The following is a 13,197-nucleotide window of genomic DNA, read 5'->3' on the forward strand; positions in this document are numbered from 1 at the left end:
TGAAATCCAAATAAAAATCAATTTAAAATTACAGGTTGTAATGCAACAAAATAGGAAAAACGCCAAGGGGGATGAATACTTTTGCAAGGCACTGTACACAACGAAAAATGAAAATGAGTGTTTCTTATTGGACAAGTCCAGGTTCTCCCTCCCTGTTTCAATTAATGTACTTTTGTTTGGTGCCTAATGAATACAGCCTTGGTATCAGTGTGCGGACAGTAGCTACAGTGCTTTCGGAAAGTATTCACACCCCTTAACTTTTCCCACATTTTGTTGTGTTACTGCCTGAATTTAAAATGGGATAAATTGAGATTTGTTGACACTGGCCTACACACAATACTCCATAATGTCAAAGTGGAATTATGTTTTTCGAAATGTTACAAATGATTTAAAAATGAAAAGCTCAAATGTATTGAGTCAATAAGTATTCAACCCCTTTGTTATGGCAAGCCTAAATAAGTTCAGGAGTAACAATGTGCTTAACAAGTCACATGATAAGATGCATGGACTCACTCTGTGTGCAATAATAGTGTTGAACATGATTTGTTAATGACTACCTCATCTCTGTACCCCACACATACAATTATCTCAGTCAAGCAGTGAATTTCAAGAACAGATTCAACCACAAAGACCAGGGAGGTTTTCCAATGGGGACACCTTTTGGTAGATGGGTAAAAAAAGCAGACATTGAATATCCCTTTGAGCATGGTGAAGTTATTAATTACACTTTGGATGGTGTATCAATAAACCCAGTCACTACAAAGATACAGGTGTCCTTCCTAACTCAGTTGCCAGAGAGGAAAGAAAGAGTTGAATGTATGTGATAGGGGAAAATTGAGGATGGATCAACAACATTATAGTTACTCCACAATACTAACCTAATTGACAAAGTGAAAAGAAGGAAGCCTGTTCAGGATAAAAATATTCAAAAACATGCATCCAATTTGCAACAAGGCACTAAAGTAATACTGCAAAACATTTGGCTAAGCAATTCACTTTTTGTCATGTATAAAAAGTGTTATGTTTGGGGCAAATCCAATACAACACATTACTAAGTACCACTCTCCATATTTTCAAGCATAGTGGTGGCTGCATCATGTCATAGGTATGCTTACAATTGTTAAGGACTGGGGAGTTTTTCAGGATAAAAAAGAAATGGAATGGAGCTAAGCATAGGAAAAATCCTAGCGGAAAACCTGGTTCAGTCTGCTTTCCACCGGACAGTGGGAGATTAATTCACGCTTCAGCAGGACAATAACCTAAAACACATGGCCAAATCTACATTGAAGTTGCTTACCAAGAAGACAGTGAATGTTCCTGACAAGCCGAGTTACAGTTTTGACTTAAATCTACTTGAAAATCTATGGCAAGACCTGGAAATGGTTGTCTAGCAATAATCAACAACCAATTTGACAGAGCTTGAAGAATTTTGAAAATAGTTATGAGCAAACGTTGCACAATCCAGGTGTGAAAAGCTCTTCGAGACTTACCCAGAAAGCTGTAATTGCTGCCAAGGCACTTCTACAAAGCATTGACTCATGGGTGTGAATACTTATGTAAATAAGATATTTCTGTAATTCATTTTCAATACATTTGCAAAGATGTTTTCACTTTCTCATTATGGGGTATTGTGTGTAGATTGTGTGTAGATGGGTAAGACAAAAAATTGATTTAATCCATTTGGAATTCAGGCTGTAACACAACAAAGTGTGGACTAAGTCAAATGGTGTGAATACTTTCTGAAGGCACTTTACCTGCTCCTTCAACCTTTCGATCTGCTCCCTCTTGTCGTTGATGTCCCTCTCCAGACTGAGCAGCCTATGTTTGATCTCCTGGTCGGTCTGCTGGCTCTGTGTCAGCTGGTGTCTCAGAGCTGACGTCTCATCCCTCATCCCTGCAATCACCCTGTCCTTCCTCTGGGACTCACTCTCAAACACAGCCAGCCTGCTGTTCTCGTCTCCCAGCCGAAGCAGCCTCTCCTCCTAGCCAGAGCACAAGGAAGGAAGAGAGTTGCTAGTGGGTAACCTGCTCTGGGTGTTCTTAACTTTTTTAACATAACGTCTCCACCATAATTTCCTATGACCGAACACGGCGCACACTGACACCAAGGCTTCTGGACATCAGAACAGCGGTCACTACCTCGATTTGCATGAAGATTTCTACTTCAACGAGTCAGCAGCTCTGGATATTCTGCTTACTCCGGATCAGGCCCTAATCCCCGGGACTCGAAAGAGGAAGCAGCGGCGAAAAAGAGGCAGGTATGGTAGCCTCCTAACGTGATTACGTCAGCCAACAAATATACCACAATTTTCCCCTGTTCTTTTGGCGAATGTGCAGCCACTGGAGAACCAACTAGATGAACTCCGTTCGAGACTATCCTATCAACGGGACCTGAAGAACTGTAATATTCTATGTTTCTCTGAGTCTTGGCTGAACAAGGACATGAATAATATACACTCACCGGACAGTTTATTAGGAACACCCATCTAGTACCGGGTCAGACCCCCCTTTGCCTCCAGAACAGCCGGAATTCTTCGGGGCATGGAAGTCAGAAACGTTCCACAGGGATGTTGGTCCATGCTGATGCAATGGCATCACGCAGTTGCTGCAGATTGGACAATGGTACACCACCGCCACCAGCCTGTATCATTGACACGAAGCAGGATGGGTCCATGGACTTATGTTGCTTATGCCACATCCTAACTCTGCCATCAGCATGATGCAACAGGGACCAGGATTCGTCTGACAAGGCAATGTTTTTCCATCCCTCAATTGTCCAGTGTTGGTGATTGCGTGCCCACTGGTGCTGCAACGTTATTTGTCTGTTTGTGGCCTGCTTGTTGCACGATTCTCGTCATTCTCATTCGATCTCTCTCATCAATCAAATAACATTCAGCTCAGACACCCCACAAGAAATGCCATCAGGGGTCTCTTCACAGTCCCCAAGTCTAAAACGAATTCACGGCAACACAGAGTTTACACAGCCATGATCTCATGGAACTCCCTTCCATCTCCAATTACTGAAGCAAACAGCAAAATTGCCTTTTAAAAAACGGATAAAAAAACAACTAATGGAACGACGGGGACTGTGAGGGGACACACACACAAACAAATGCACACACAGACTCACACATTATTGTATTGTTTGTATAATTTTTTTTTTGCATTGTTTGTATATCGTTGTATTTTAAATTTGTGTGACTTTCTTTGTCTATCAGTGTATCAGTGTTTTGTTACTTGTCATTTTTTGTGGATCCCAGGAAGAGTAGCTGCTGCTTCTGCAAAAGCTAATGGGGATCCATAAACAAATAAATAAACAAATAAGCTAAAGGCTAGAGCTGCCGCTTTCAAGGAGTGGGACACTAACCTGGACACTTATAAGAAATGCCGCTACAACCTCCGACGAGCCATCAAACAGGCAAAGCATCAATACAGGACTAAGATCGAATCCTACTATGCCGGTCAGATGTGGCAGGGATTGCAAACTATCACAGATTACAAAGGGAACCCAAACTGTGAGCTGCCCAGTGACGCCAGCCTACCAGACGTTCTAAATGCCTTCTATGCTCAGTTCGTTAGCAAGCAACACTGAACCATGCATGAGGGCACCAGCTGTTCAGGACGACTGTGTGATCTCACTCTCCATAGCCGATGTGAGTAAGACCTTTAAACAGGTTAGCTGGAGGTAGAAGCCTAAGTATTGTTGTCCTTTAGCTTACTCCAATTAAGGGAGGGGTGGTATGGTTAGGGGAGAATAATAAAGATACAGAGCAGAATTCATGGTTCCTTCTATTAAGGCAAGTCGTCCAGGTCCTGAGGCAGCAAAGCATCCCCAAACCATCACACCACCACCACCACGCTTGACCTTTGGTATGATGTTCTTACTGTGGAATGCAGTGTTTGGTTTTCGCCAGGCATAATGGGACCCATCTCGTCCAAAAAGTTGACTCAAGTTTGCCAAAAAGCACCTGGATGATCATCAAGACTCTTGGAAGAACGTTCTATGGACAGATGATTCAAAAGTATAACTTTTTGGACGACATGGTTCCAGTAATGCCTGGCGAAAACCAAACTCTGCATTCCACAGTAAGAACATCATACCAAAGGTCAAGCATGGTGGTGGTGGTGTGATGGTTAGGGGATGCTTTGCTGCCTCAGGACCTGGACGACTTGCCTTAATAGAAGGAACCATGAATTCTGCTCTGTATCAGAGAATTCTACAGGAGAATGTCAGACCATCCGTCTGTGAGCTGAAGCTGAAGCGCAGCTGGGTCATGCAGCAAGACAATGATCCAAAACACACAATCAAGTCTACATGAAAATTGCTAAAAAGCAACAAATTGGAAGTTTTGGAATGGCCTAGTCAAAGTCCAGACCTAATCCCAATTGAGATGTTGTGGCAGGACTTGAAATGAGCAGTTCATGCTTGAAAACCCACACGTCACGGAGTTAAAGCAGTTCTGCATGGAAGAGTGGGCCAAAATTCCTCCACAGCGACGTGAGAGACTGATCAACAACTACAGGAAGTATTTGGTTGGAGTCAATGCAGCTAAAGGTGGCACAACCAGTTATTGAGTGTAAGGGGGCAATTACTTTTTCACACAGGGGAATTGGGTGTTGCATAACTTTGTTTATGAAATAAATGAAATAAATATGTAATTGTTGTGTTATTTGTTCACTTATGTTCCCTTTATCTAATATTAGGTTTTGGTTGAAGATCTGATAACATTCAATATCACAAATATGCAAAAGTAGAGAAAATTAGAAAGGTGGCAAATACTTTTTCATAGCACTGTCTATATTGACAAAAAAAATATATGGGGGTTTGGAAATTATGTAGACAATTACATTTTTTATTTTATTTTACCTTTATTTAACTAGGCAAGTCAGTTAAGAACAAATTCATATTTACAATGACGGCCTACACCGGCCAAACCCGGACGACGCTAGGCCAATTGTGCGCCGCCCTATGGGACTCCCAATCACGGCCAGTTGTGATACAGCTTGGAATCGAACCAGGGGGTCTATAGTGACGCCTCACGCACTGAGATGCAGTGCCTTAGACCACTGCGCCACTCAGGAGCCCAACATTGATAGAAGCCACAATCTATCTGCAGTATTAAAGCTGATCTACCCCCTAATATATATATATATATATATATATATATATATATATATATATATTTTTTTTTTTTTTTTTTAAGGTTAGCGGGGCCAGATGGATTACCAGGATGCGTACTCAGGGCATGCGCTGATCAGCCGGCAATTGTCTTCACTGACATTTTCAACCTCTCCCTGATCTTGTCTGTAATAGCTACATGTTTCAAGCAGAACACCATAGTCCCTGTGCCCAAGGACGGCAAGGCAACCTGTCTAAATGACTATCACCTCGTAGGACACATCTGTAGCCATGAAATGTTTTGAAAGGCTGGTCATGGCTCACATCAATACCATCATCCCAGACACCCTGGACCCACTCCAATTTGCATACCGCCCCAACAGATCCACAGATAACGCAGATGATGCAATCTCTATTTACTCCACACTGCCATCTCCTACCTGGATAAGAGGAACACCTATGTGAGAACGTTGTTCATTGACTACACCATAGTGCCCTCCAAGCTCATCACTAAGGCTTGAACACCTCCCTCTGCAACTGGATCCTGGACTGGTGGTGAGGGTAGGCAACAACACATCCACCACGCTGACCGTCAACACGAGGGCCCCTCAGGGGTGTGTGCTTAGTCTCCTCCTGTACTCCCTGTTCCCCCACGACTGCGTGGACATGCACGACTCCAACACTATCATTAAGTTTGCTGACGACACGATGGCGGGAGGCCTGATTACCGACGACAATGAGGCAGCCTATAGGGATGAGGTCAGTGACCTGGCTGTGTGGTGCCAGGACAACAACCTTTCCCTCAATGTCAGCAAGACAAAGGAGCTGATCATGGAATACATGAAATGGAGGGCTGAGCACGCCCCCATCCACATTGACAGGGCTGTAGTGGAGTGGGTCGAGAGCTTCAAGTTCCTCAGTGTCCACATCTCTAAGGAATTAACATGGTCCACACACACACCAACACAGTCGTGAAGAAGGCACAACAATGCCTCTTCCCCCCCAGGAGGCTGAAAAGATTTGGCATGGGCCCTCAGATCCTCAAAAAGTTATACAGCTGCACCATTGAGAGCATCTTGACTGGCTGCATCACCGCTTGGTATGGCAACTATTTGGCATTCGACCGCAAGGCGCTACAGAGGGTAGTGCATCTGGCCCAGTACATTACTGGGGCTGAGCTCCCTGCCATCCAGGACCTCTATACCAGGCGGTGTCAGAGGAAGGCCCTAAAAATGGTCAAAGACTCCAGCCACCCAAGTCATAGACTGTTCTCTCTGCTACTGCACGGCAAGTGGTACCGATGCTTATAATCTATCATGTTGCCTAGTCACTTTACCCCTATCTATATGTACATATCTACCTCAATTACCTCGTACCCCAGCACATCGACTCGACCCCAGCACATCGACCCGTGTATAGCGAAGTTGTCGTTACTCATTGTGTATTTATGCCTTGTGTTATCTTTCTCTTATTTTTCCATTTTTCTCTCGTAAGCATTTCACTTATAGTCTACACCTGTTGTTTACAAAGCATCTGACAAATAACATTTGATTTGATTTTGTTAGTATGCTGTTTAGAGAGTTATTCAACATGTTTGGTAGTACAAGGCAAACAGGGAAAGGGCTGGATAAATGTAAACCAGAGACACATTTCTATTTTCACTGGGGGAACAAAGGCTTGGGTGAACTTCCACATTGGTATTTTATATAGTGGTTACACAATCACAAGACCACTAACAAGACAGATGCCCACCTTCTCCTGTAAGAGGTGCTGCATGGTCTGAGAACTTTGAGATGCCATTGCTCCGGTTCTCTGAGGGGGCCCGCTTCCTGTGTGTCCAGTCCAACTTCCTGCAAAAACCAAGAGTCTCATGTACAAGTGATGCATTTACACACACCTTCACCTATTGAAACCAACTCAAATGTAAACAGAGGTGCGTTCAATAAGGCATACTGTTCACAAACCTTAGCTAATATAGAGTATCTAACATGGCATCAAATGATTAGACCATGTACGTTGTGTGCTCAGTCAGATACAGTATAATTCAGTCACCTGGTCTGCATGAGGTTGTCCCTTGTTGTTCGGAGGGGTTGCTCTGCCCAGTCCGTTTGGCCCCCGCACTGGCTGGTCGAGCCCGGCTGGGGGGATGAGGGGTGACAGATGATCCCCCCCATACCCATGCAACAGGGACAGAAGTATTGCCAGGTAGTAGAGGGAGCTGGGAGGAGGGGGAGGAGGGAGACGGGGCGAGGGGGGGCTCCTCTTTCAGCTGCAGGGATTTCTGACAGGCTGTCCGGTTGTTCATGGGAGGGCAGGGGAGCTGGAGAGAGATAGAGAGATACATAGAGGCAGGTAGGCTGACACATACAACACCAATGAGGCCATGCAGTTTAACAACAGATTAACACCACTGACCAAATAGATAGGGAATAGTGATAGGTTTTAAAGCAAGCAAAGAGTGGATAACTTCTTACTGCAGCATTGGAAGATATCTAGTAGATAAGAAAGTATGGCCTATATGCACTACAGACTACATAAATCATACCATAGATGGGCTTTCTACAGCTAACTGGTAGGTGGAGCCTCCATAGCCAAAGTGCAGTTCATCGCCTGGGGTTAGACGCACGGCTGCATTGTGGATACGACAGTCGTTGACATAGGTACCATGGGCGGAGTTCAGGTCACTCAGGACAAAGCATGGCTCTGATTTGCTCCACTCGATAATGGCATGATGCTCCTCAACTCCTCCATTCTGTCAATCATGAGCATAAAGCAGTCAATATAATAGTAATTCTGTACAGAAGATCACATTTAAAAATTGATAAAGCCAGCACACGTATTCCAATACCAAGATAAGGACATATTTACTGTATTACTCAGTTCTATATTCTTCAATACAGATGACTATTATTATTATTATTATTATTACCAACATCAATACAGAGGGCTTTCCCACAATCAATCCAGTTTTGGCTGATAGGTGTGTGTCCCGGTAGCCTATCGTTATATTACATTATCGTTATATTATATAAAATAAAATAATAGCATTTTATGTTTTGTACAGACAGAAATTAGGAGTTTGAGGATGTAACATCATGACCTTACCTGTAAACATAAATCGCAATCCCTATGTGTTCCTACTGTAGTGGTTTCGGCCTGGAGTTTAAATACCCACCCCGTTGTTTTCAGGTAACCCCTCATATCCACCTGTAAAGCATTACCAAATGAATAATCTTACCACATATGCACGTAATAGCTCCCTAAAAAATGGACATGAGACGTGCACGTAATAGATCCCTAAAAAATGGACATGAGACGTGTCAGCAACTTCAACTTGGCAATGGCATATTTTGCTTGATAAGTACTGCGACTGTTTAACTTGACTTTGTTTTAAGATATGATTTGAATAAATGATACATTAACATGTTACAATATACAGTATTCTCCCATAAATTAAAGAGACAAACACGTTTTTGAGGCGTTTTTACAATCAAGTGTAAAGGTTTAAATGGAGTCCACCCAAAACAACGCGGGCAACAGTTCTATCCAACTTGAGAAAATATATTATTTTTGAGACACAATTTTTACTTTCCTTAAAACGAGGCAGACAGTCCGAAATGTATCCAATTCATTCAACAGTGGAGAACAAACATTGTAGCCTACAGGTTTGTACATAGAAATCAGCTTGACTTCGGATTGTATATCAGCGCCATGGAAACTATACTAGACTCCGCCCTTGGTCTATTTAACCATTTGTTGCATCTGATGGGTGACTTCGGGGAATCTTTAGTCTATGGAAAAAAACGAATTGCTGGAAAACATGTGGTTCATAAATCTATAATTCCTGGAGAAATGCATAGTAAAATGGTTGACAAAATCAATATTTGATAATTAAAGTAATACATATTTTATTCAAATACTGTAACATGAATCAAGAATATAAATATTTTTTTCAGTATGATTTATAATACATATATATTTTATAGTGCAGGGTTCCCCAACTGGCGGCTCACGGGACGAAAATGGTCTGCAGGTGATTTTATTTGGCCCCCAAAGTTTTGGACATAAAATACTGTAAAAACGCCAGAAAATCACCTCCAAATGATTTTTATTTCAAAATCTGTTCCAAAGTAATCCCACACATAATATGAGATCTTATAAAAATGTAAGCATATTATGTTTTAGTCCAAAATTATATCGGTTTAGGCTTCTTGTGGTGAATTTGCTGTCTACAAATGATTTGTAATTATGTTCCGGCCCCCTTACCATCCGCTCAAGAAAAAAATCTGCCCGCGGCTAAATCGAGTTGATGATCCCTGTAATAGTGTAACGAAAGTATACATAATTGCCCATTATTTTCTTCAAATAATATGTTTCCCTGTTGTGTTATTTTATCCTCACCTGTCTGTGCATATATGTGTGCAGAAGCACTTATCTAATGGCTGCCTAGGTAATCCAAAACCTCTCATAAGCAAAAAAAAATTTTGAAATAATTTAGTACATTCAAAAAGAACTGGGCCAAATATATGGCAAAGAAAAAAATTGCAGGCATTTACAATGCCTTCAGAAAGTATTCACACCCCTTGACTTTTTCCACATTTTGGTGTTTTACAGCCTGAATTTAAAATGTGTTAAATTTAGATTTTTGGTCACTGGCCTACATACAATACCCCATAATGTCAAAGTGGAATTATGTTTTCAAAATGTATACAAATGAATAAACATTTCAATCCCTTTGTTATGGCAAGCCTAAATAAGTTCAGGAGTAAAAATTTGCTTAACAAGTCACATAATATGTTGCATGGTGTCACGTACGTTAAGGAACGGGACGGACCAAGGTGCAGCGTGAACGGCGAACATGTTTATTAACTAATAAACACACGAAACAGTAACCAAAACAACAAACTTAACCGTGACGGTCCAAAGGCTAACACACAAGCCTAAACATGAACATAACAAAATCCCACAACGCAGGCAGGAAAACTGGTTGCCTAAGTATGATCCCCAATCAGAGACAACGAGCGACAGCTGCCTCTGATTGGGAACCACACCCGGCCAAACATAGAAATACAAACCTAGAATATATTCACACCCTGACCAAACTAGCTAGAGTTCTATAGGCCAGGGCGTGACACATGGACTCAATCTGTGTGCAATAATAGTGTTTAACATGATTTTGAATAACTACCTCACACATACAGATAATTGTAAGATCCTTCAGTTGAGCAGTGAATTTCAAACACAGATTCAACCACAAGAAGGGCACCTATTGGTAGACGGCTAAAGAAATAAAATAAAAAACAGACATTGAATATCCCTTTGAGCATGGTGAAGTTATTAATTATACTTTGGATGGTGTATCAATACACCCAGTCACTACAAAGATACAGGCATACTACCTAACTCAGTTCCCGGAGAGGAAGGAAACCGCTCAGGGATTTCACTATGAGGCCAATGGTGACCTTAAAACAGTTACAACGTTTAATGGCTCTGATAGGTGAAAACTGAGGATGGATGAACAAGATTGCAGTTACTCCACAATGGTAGCCTAATTGACAGAGTGAAAAGAAGGAAGCCTGTACAGAATACAAATATTCCAAAACATGCATCCTGTTTGCAACAAGGCACTAAAGTAATACTGCAAAAAATTTGCCAAAGCAATTAACTTTTTGTCCTGAATACAAAGTGTTATGTTTGGGGCAAATCCAATGCAACACATTAGTGGGTACCACTCTCCATATTTTCAAGCAGTGTGGTGGCTGCATCATGTTATGGGTATGCTTGTAATCGTTAAGGACTGGGGAGTTTTTCAGGATAAAAAAGAAATGGATTGGAGCGAAGCACAGGCAAAATCCTAGCGGGAAAAACCTGGTTCAGTCTGCATTCCACCAGACAGTGGGATATGAATTCATCCTTCAGCAGGACAATAACCTAAAACACAAGGCCAAATCTACATTGGAGTTGCTTACCAAGAAGACAGTGAATGTTCCTGACTGGCCGAGTTACAGTTTTGACTTAAATCTACTTGAAAATCAATGGCAAGACCTGACAATGGTAAGTAAAAATACGTGAAAGTACTGTAGTATCTGAGGAATTTATGACTTTGCTAGTGGTTTCAAGTGGTTTTAGAGGATGTTGACTAAGCTTAAAGGCTGCATTTGGGGAGTAGTTCTATAGGGGCACCCTAAAGCTGAGGAAGTCTGTTAGGTGGCCTCCTGGGATTGGTTGGTAGGAAAAACCACCCATATTATATTACATAGGGCATAGGATATAAATACCACAGTTAAGACAAAGGAGGACAGAATAATCATATTTGAGATGGGGCGATTATTCTCCAGATATCGGCAGATATCTGTAAATTGATGCTGGAATACTCTGATATAATAAACCTTTATAATCAAAGTACAGCGTCAGCGGATTTCCTTGTTCTCACAGCATAATTAGCAACGTTTTCTCGACACAACAAAATGGCGACGAGGTATTTGAAACGGAATTGCGTTTTTTCTCAGCGTTCCATTCATGGGCGCCGAGCTGACTTTCGCTCCGAAGTCCGGCAGATAAGGGTGAGTTTTCTCACCACTTTGGGCTCTGGTTAGTTTGTGTGTCTGTGTGCGTTGAATGAATGCACCGTTAAGAACTTGCGTGTGTGCGTTGTTGGTTATATGCTGTGGGATAGGAGTCCGTTCTAAATTTGTTTGCGCTGGTGAACAATGCAAAAAGGGGGGAGTGTCTATAGGGATATTTTGCTTGAATAAAATTCAAGAAGAATAGATTGAAAGGAATAAGGCCAGGGTAAATGTATACATATTAGAACCATTGCGAATCTATGGAAAGCCCTCTTAAGGAGGCGATCATTAGGATGGGCCAAAAATCCTAAAAACACGTTAGGTGTATTTAGGTAAGTCCAGGGGGCTTGAGGCTGTGGTATATATATTTGGTTGCAAATTACCTCTCAACATGTGGTTGACGAATTATATGATTGATGTGACTGCTCATTGAATTTCCGCGGACCTCGTGGTAGCAAAAATTTTGAACAAAGAAATTATACGGCGCAATGGAGGTAACATGCTACATGCTACATGATACATGCTACATGCTGCATGCTACCTTAGGGGTCCATAGGAATGGATTAAGCCTCTTAAACTGTGTGTAGAATAGAGTAGGATTTGTGTCCTATGGTTTGTGAGCTCTGTTAAGTGTTATTGTTTGTCTATGAGGTGTAAAAGAGAGGAAGTACAGCGGGAATGTCTACTTTCTGTTGTCTAGCTTGGAGAGAGCTGGGAGAGAGCTCCATCCACGCTGAAATCGTAGTGGTGTATGAACTACGCATGCACGTGATTTTATGACTCTAGAGTTACGTAGGGCAAATGTGCCACTGTGCTGCGGGGAGACGCAGACAAAGAGAGAGAAGATTTAGAGACTAATAGTGTATTCTGGTTGTTAAATCGGCTGTTGTTTAAAGATGAAACTGTTATCTTGAGACCTATCGAATTGATAGACTAGAGATATGTTGATGGATAAAAAATAATTAAATAAATAAAATAAAATGTTATTGAGCTATTTATACTATTCCTGAGTTAAGTTGTTTGCTTATTTCTTAGCGCGAATGTGACTAGAGGAATATTGAATGGTTGAAATAACTCAGTGAGTGCATAAACTACTAAATTATTGTCTGTTTCTTTGTTATTCTGTCATATGAGAGACGATAAGAAGGAGGAGAGAGAGAGAGAGAGAGAGATGAATTACTGACGTGTACATCACGCGACAGGGTGTGCTGCGACAGAGTCTGCTGCAACAGGATCAAGTCAAATCAAGGCCAGTACTGTTCTGTTTACAAAACTTACCTTCCCATACAGGATATTTTGTGTGCATAGCATATTTGATGTTATGACAATTTGACAGTGTCACACCCTGGCTCTGGGACTCATTATGTTGAGCCAGGGTGTGTTCATTCTATGTGTGTATTTCTATGTTGGCTAGAGTTACTCCCAATCAGAGGCAACGAGTGTCAGCTGTCGTTGGTTGTCTCTGATTGGGAGCCATATTTATACTGTCTATTTTCCCTTTGTGTTTGTGGG

The 13,197-nt window shown here is 41.8% G+C and overlaps 1 protein-coding gene across 1 annotated transcript in view; it reads right to left on the minus strand.

Annotated features, from left to right (window-relative positions):
* Positions 1 to 8,320, minus strand: part of fhad1 (forkhead-associated (FHA) phosphopeptide binding domain 1) — a gene marked incomplete at both ends in the record, with an annotated part of 49,330 nt that extends 41,010 nt beyond the window's left edge. Inside the window, 5 exons of the mRNA XM_084184760.1 lie at positions 1,755 to 1,982; positions 6,872 to 6,969; positions 7,172 to 7,439; positions 7,665 to 7,871; positions 8,225 to 8,320. Of these exons, the coding sequence (XP_084040886.1) occupies positions 1,755 to 1,982; positions 6,872 to 6,969; positions 7,172 to 7,439; positions 7,665 to 7,871; positions 8,225 to 8,320 (897 nt within the window). The remainder of the gene's footprint in view (positions 1 to 1,754; positions 1,983 to 6,871; positions 6,970 to 7,171; positions 7,440 to 7,664; positions 7,872 to 8,224) is intronic.
* Between the last annotated feature and the right edge of the window lie 4,877 nt (positions 8,321 to 13,197).

The sequence above is a fragment of the Coregonus lavaretus genome (genome assembly GCF_964263955.1).
Source record: "Coregonus lavaretus genome assembly, chromosome: 20".
NCBI lineage: Eukaryota > Metazoa > Chordata > Actinopteri > Salmoniformes > Salmonidae > Coregonus > Coregonus lavaretus.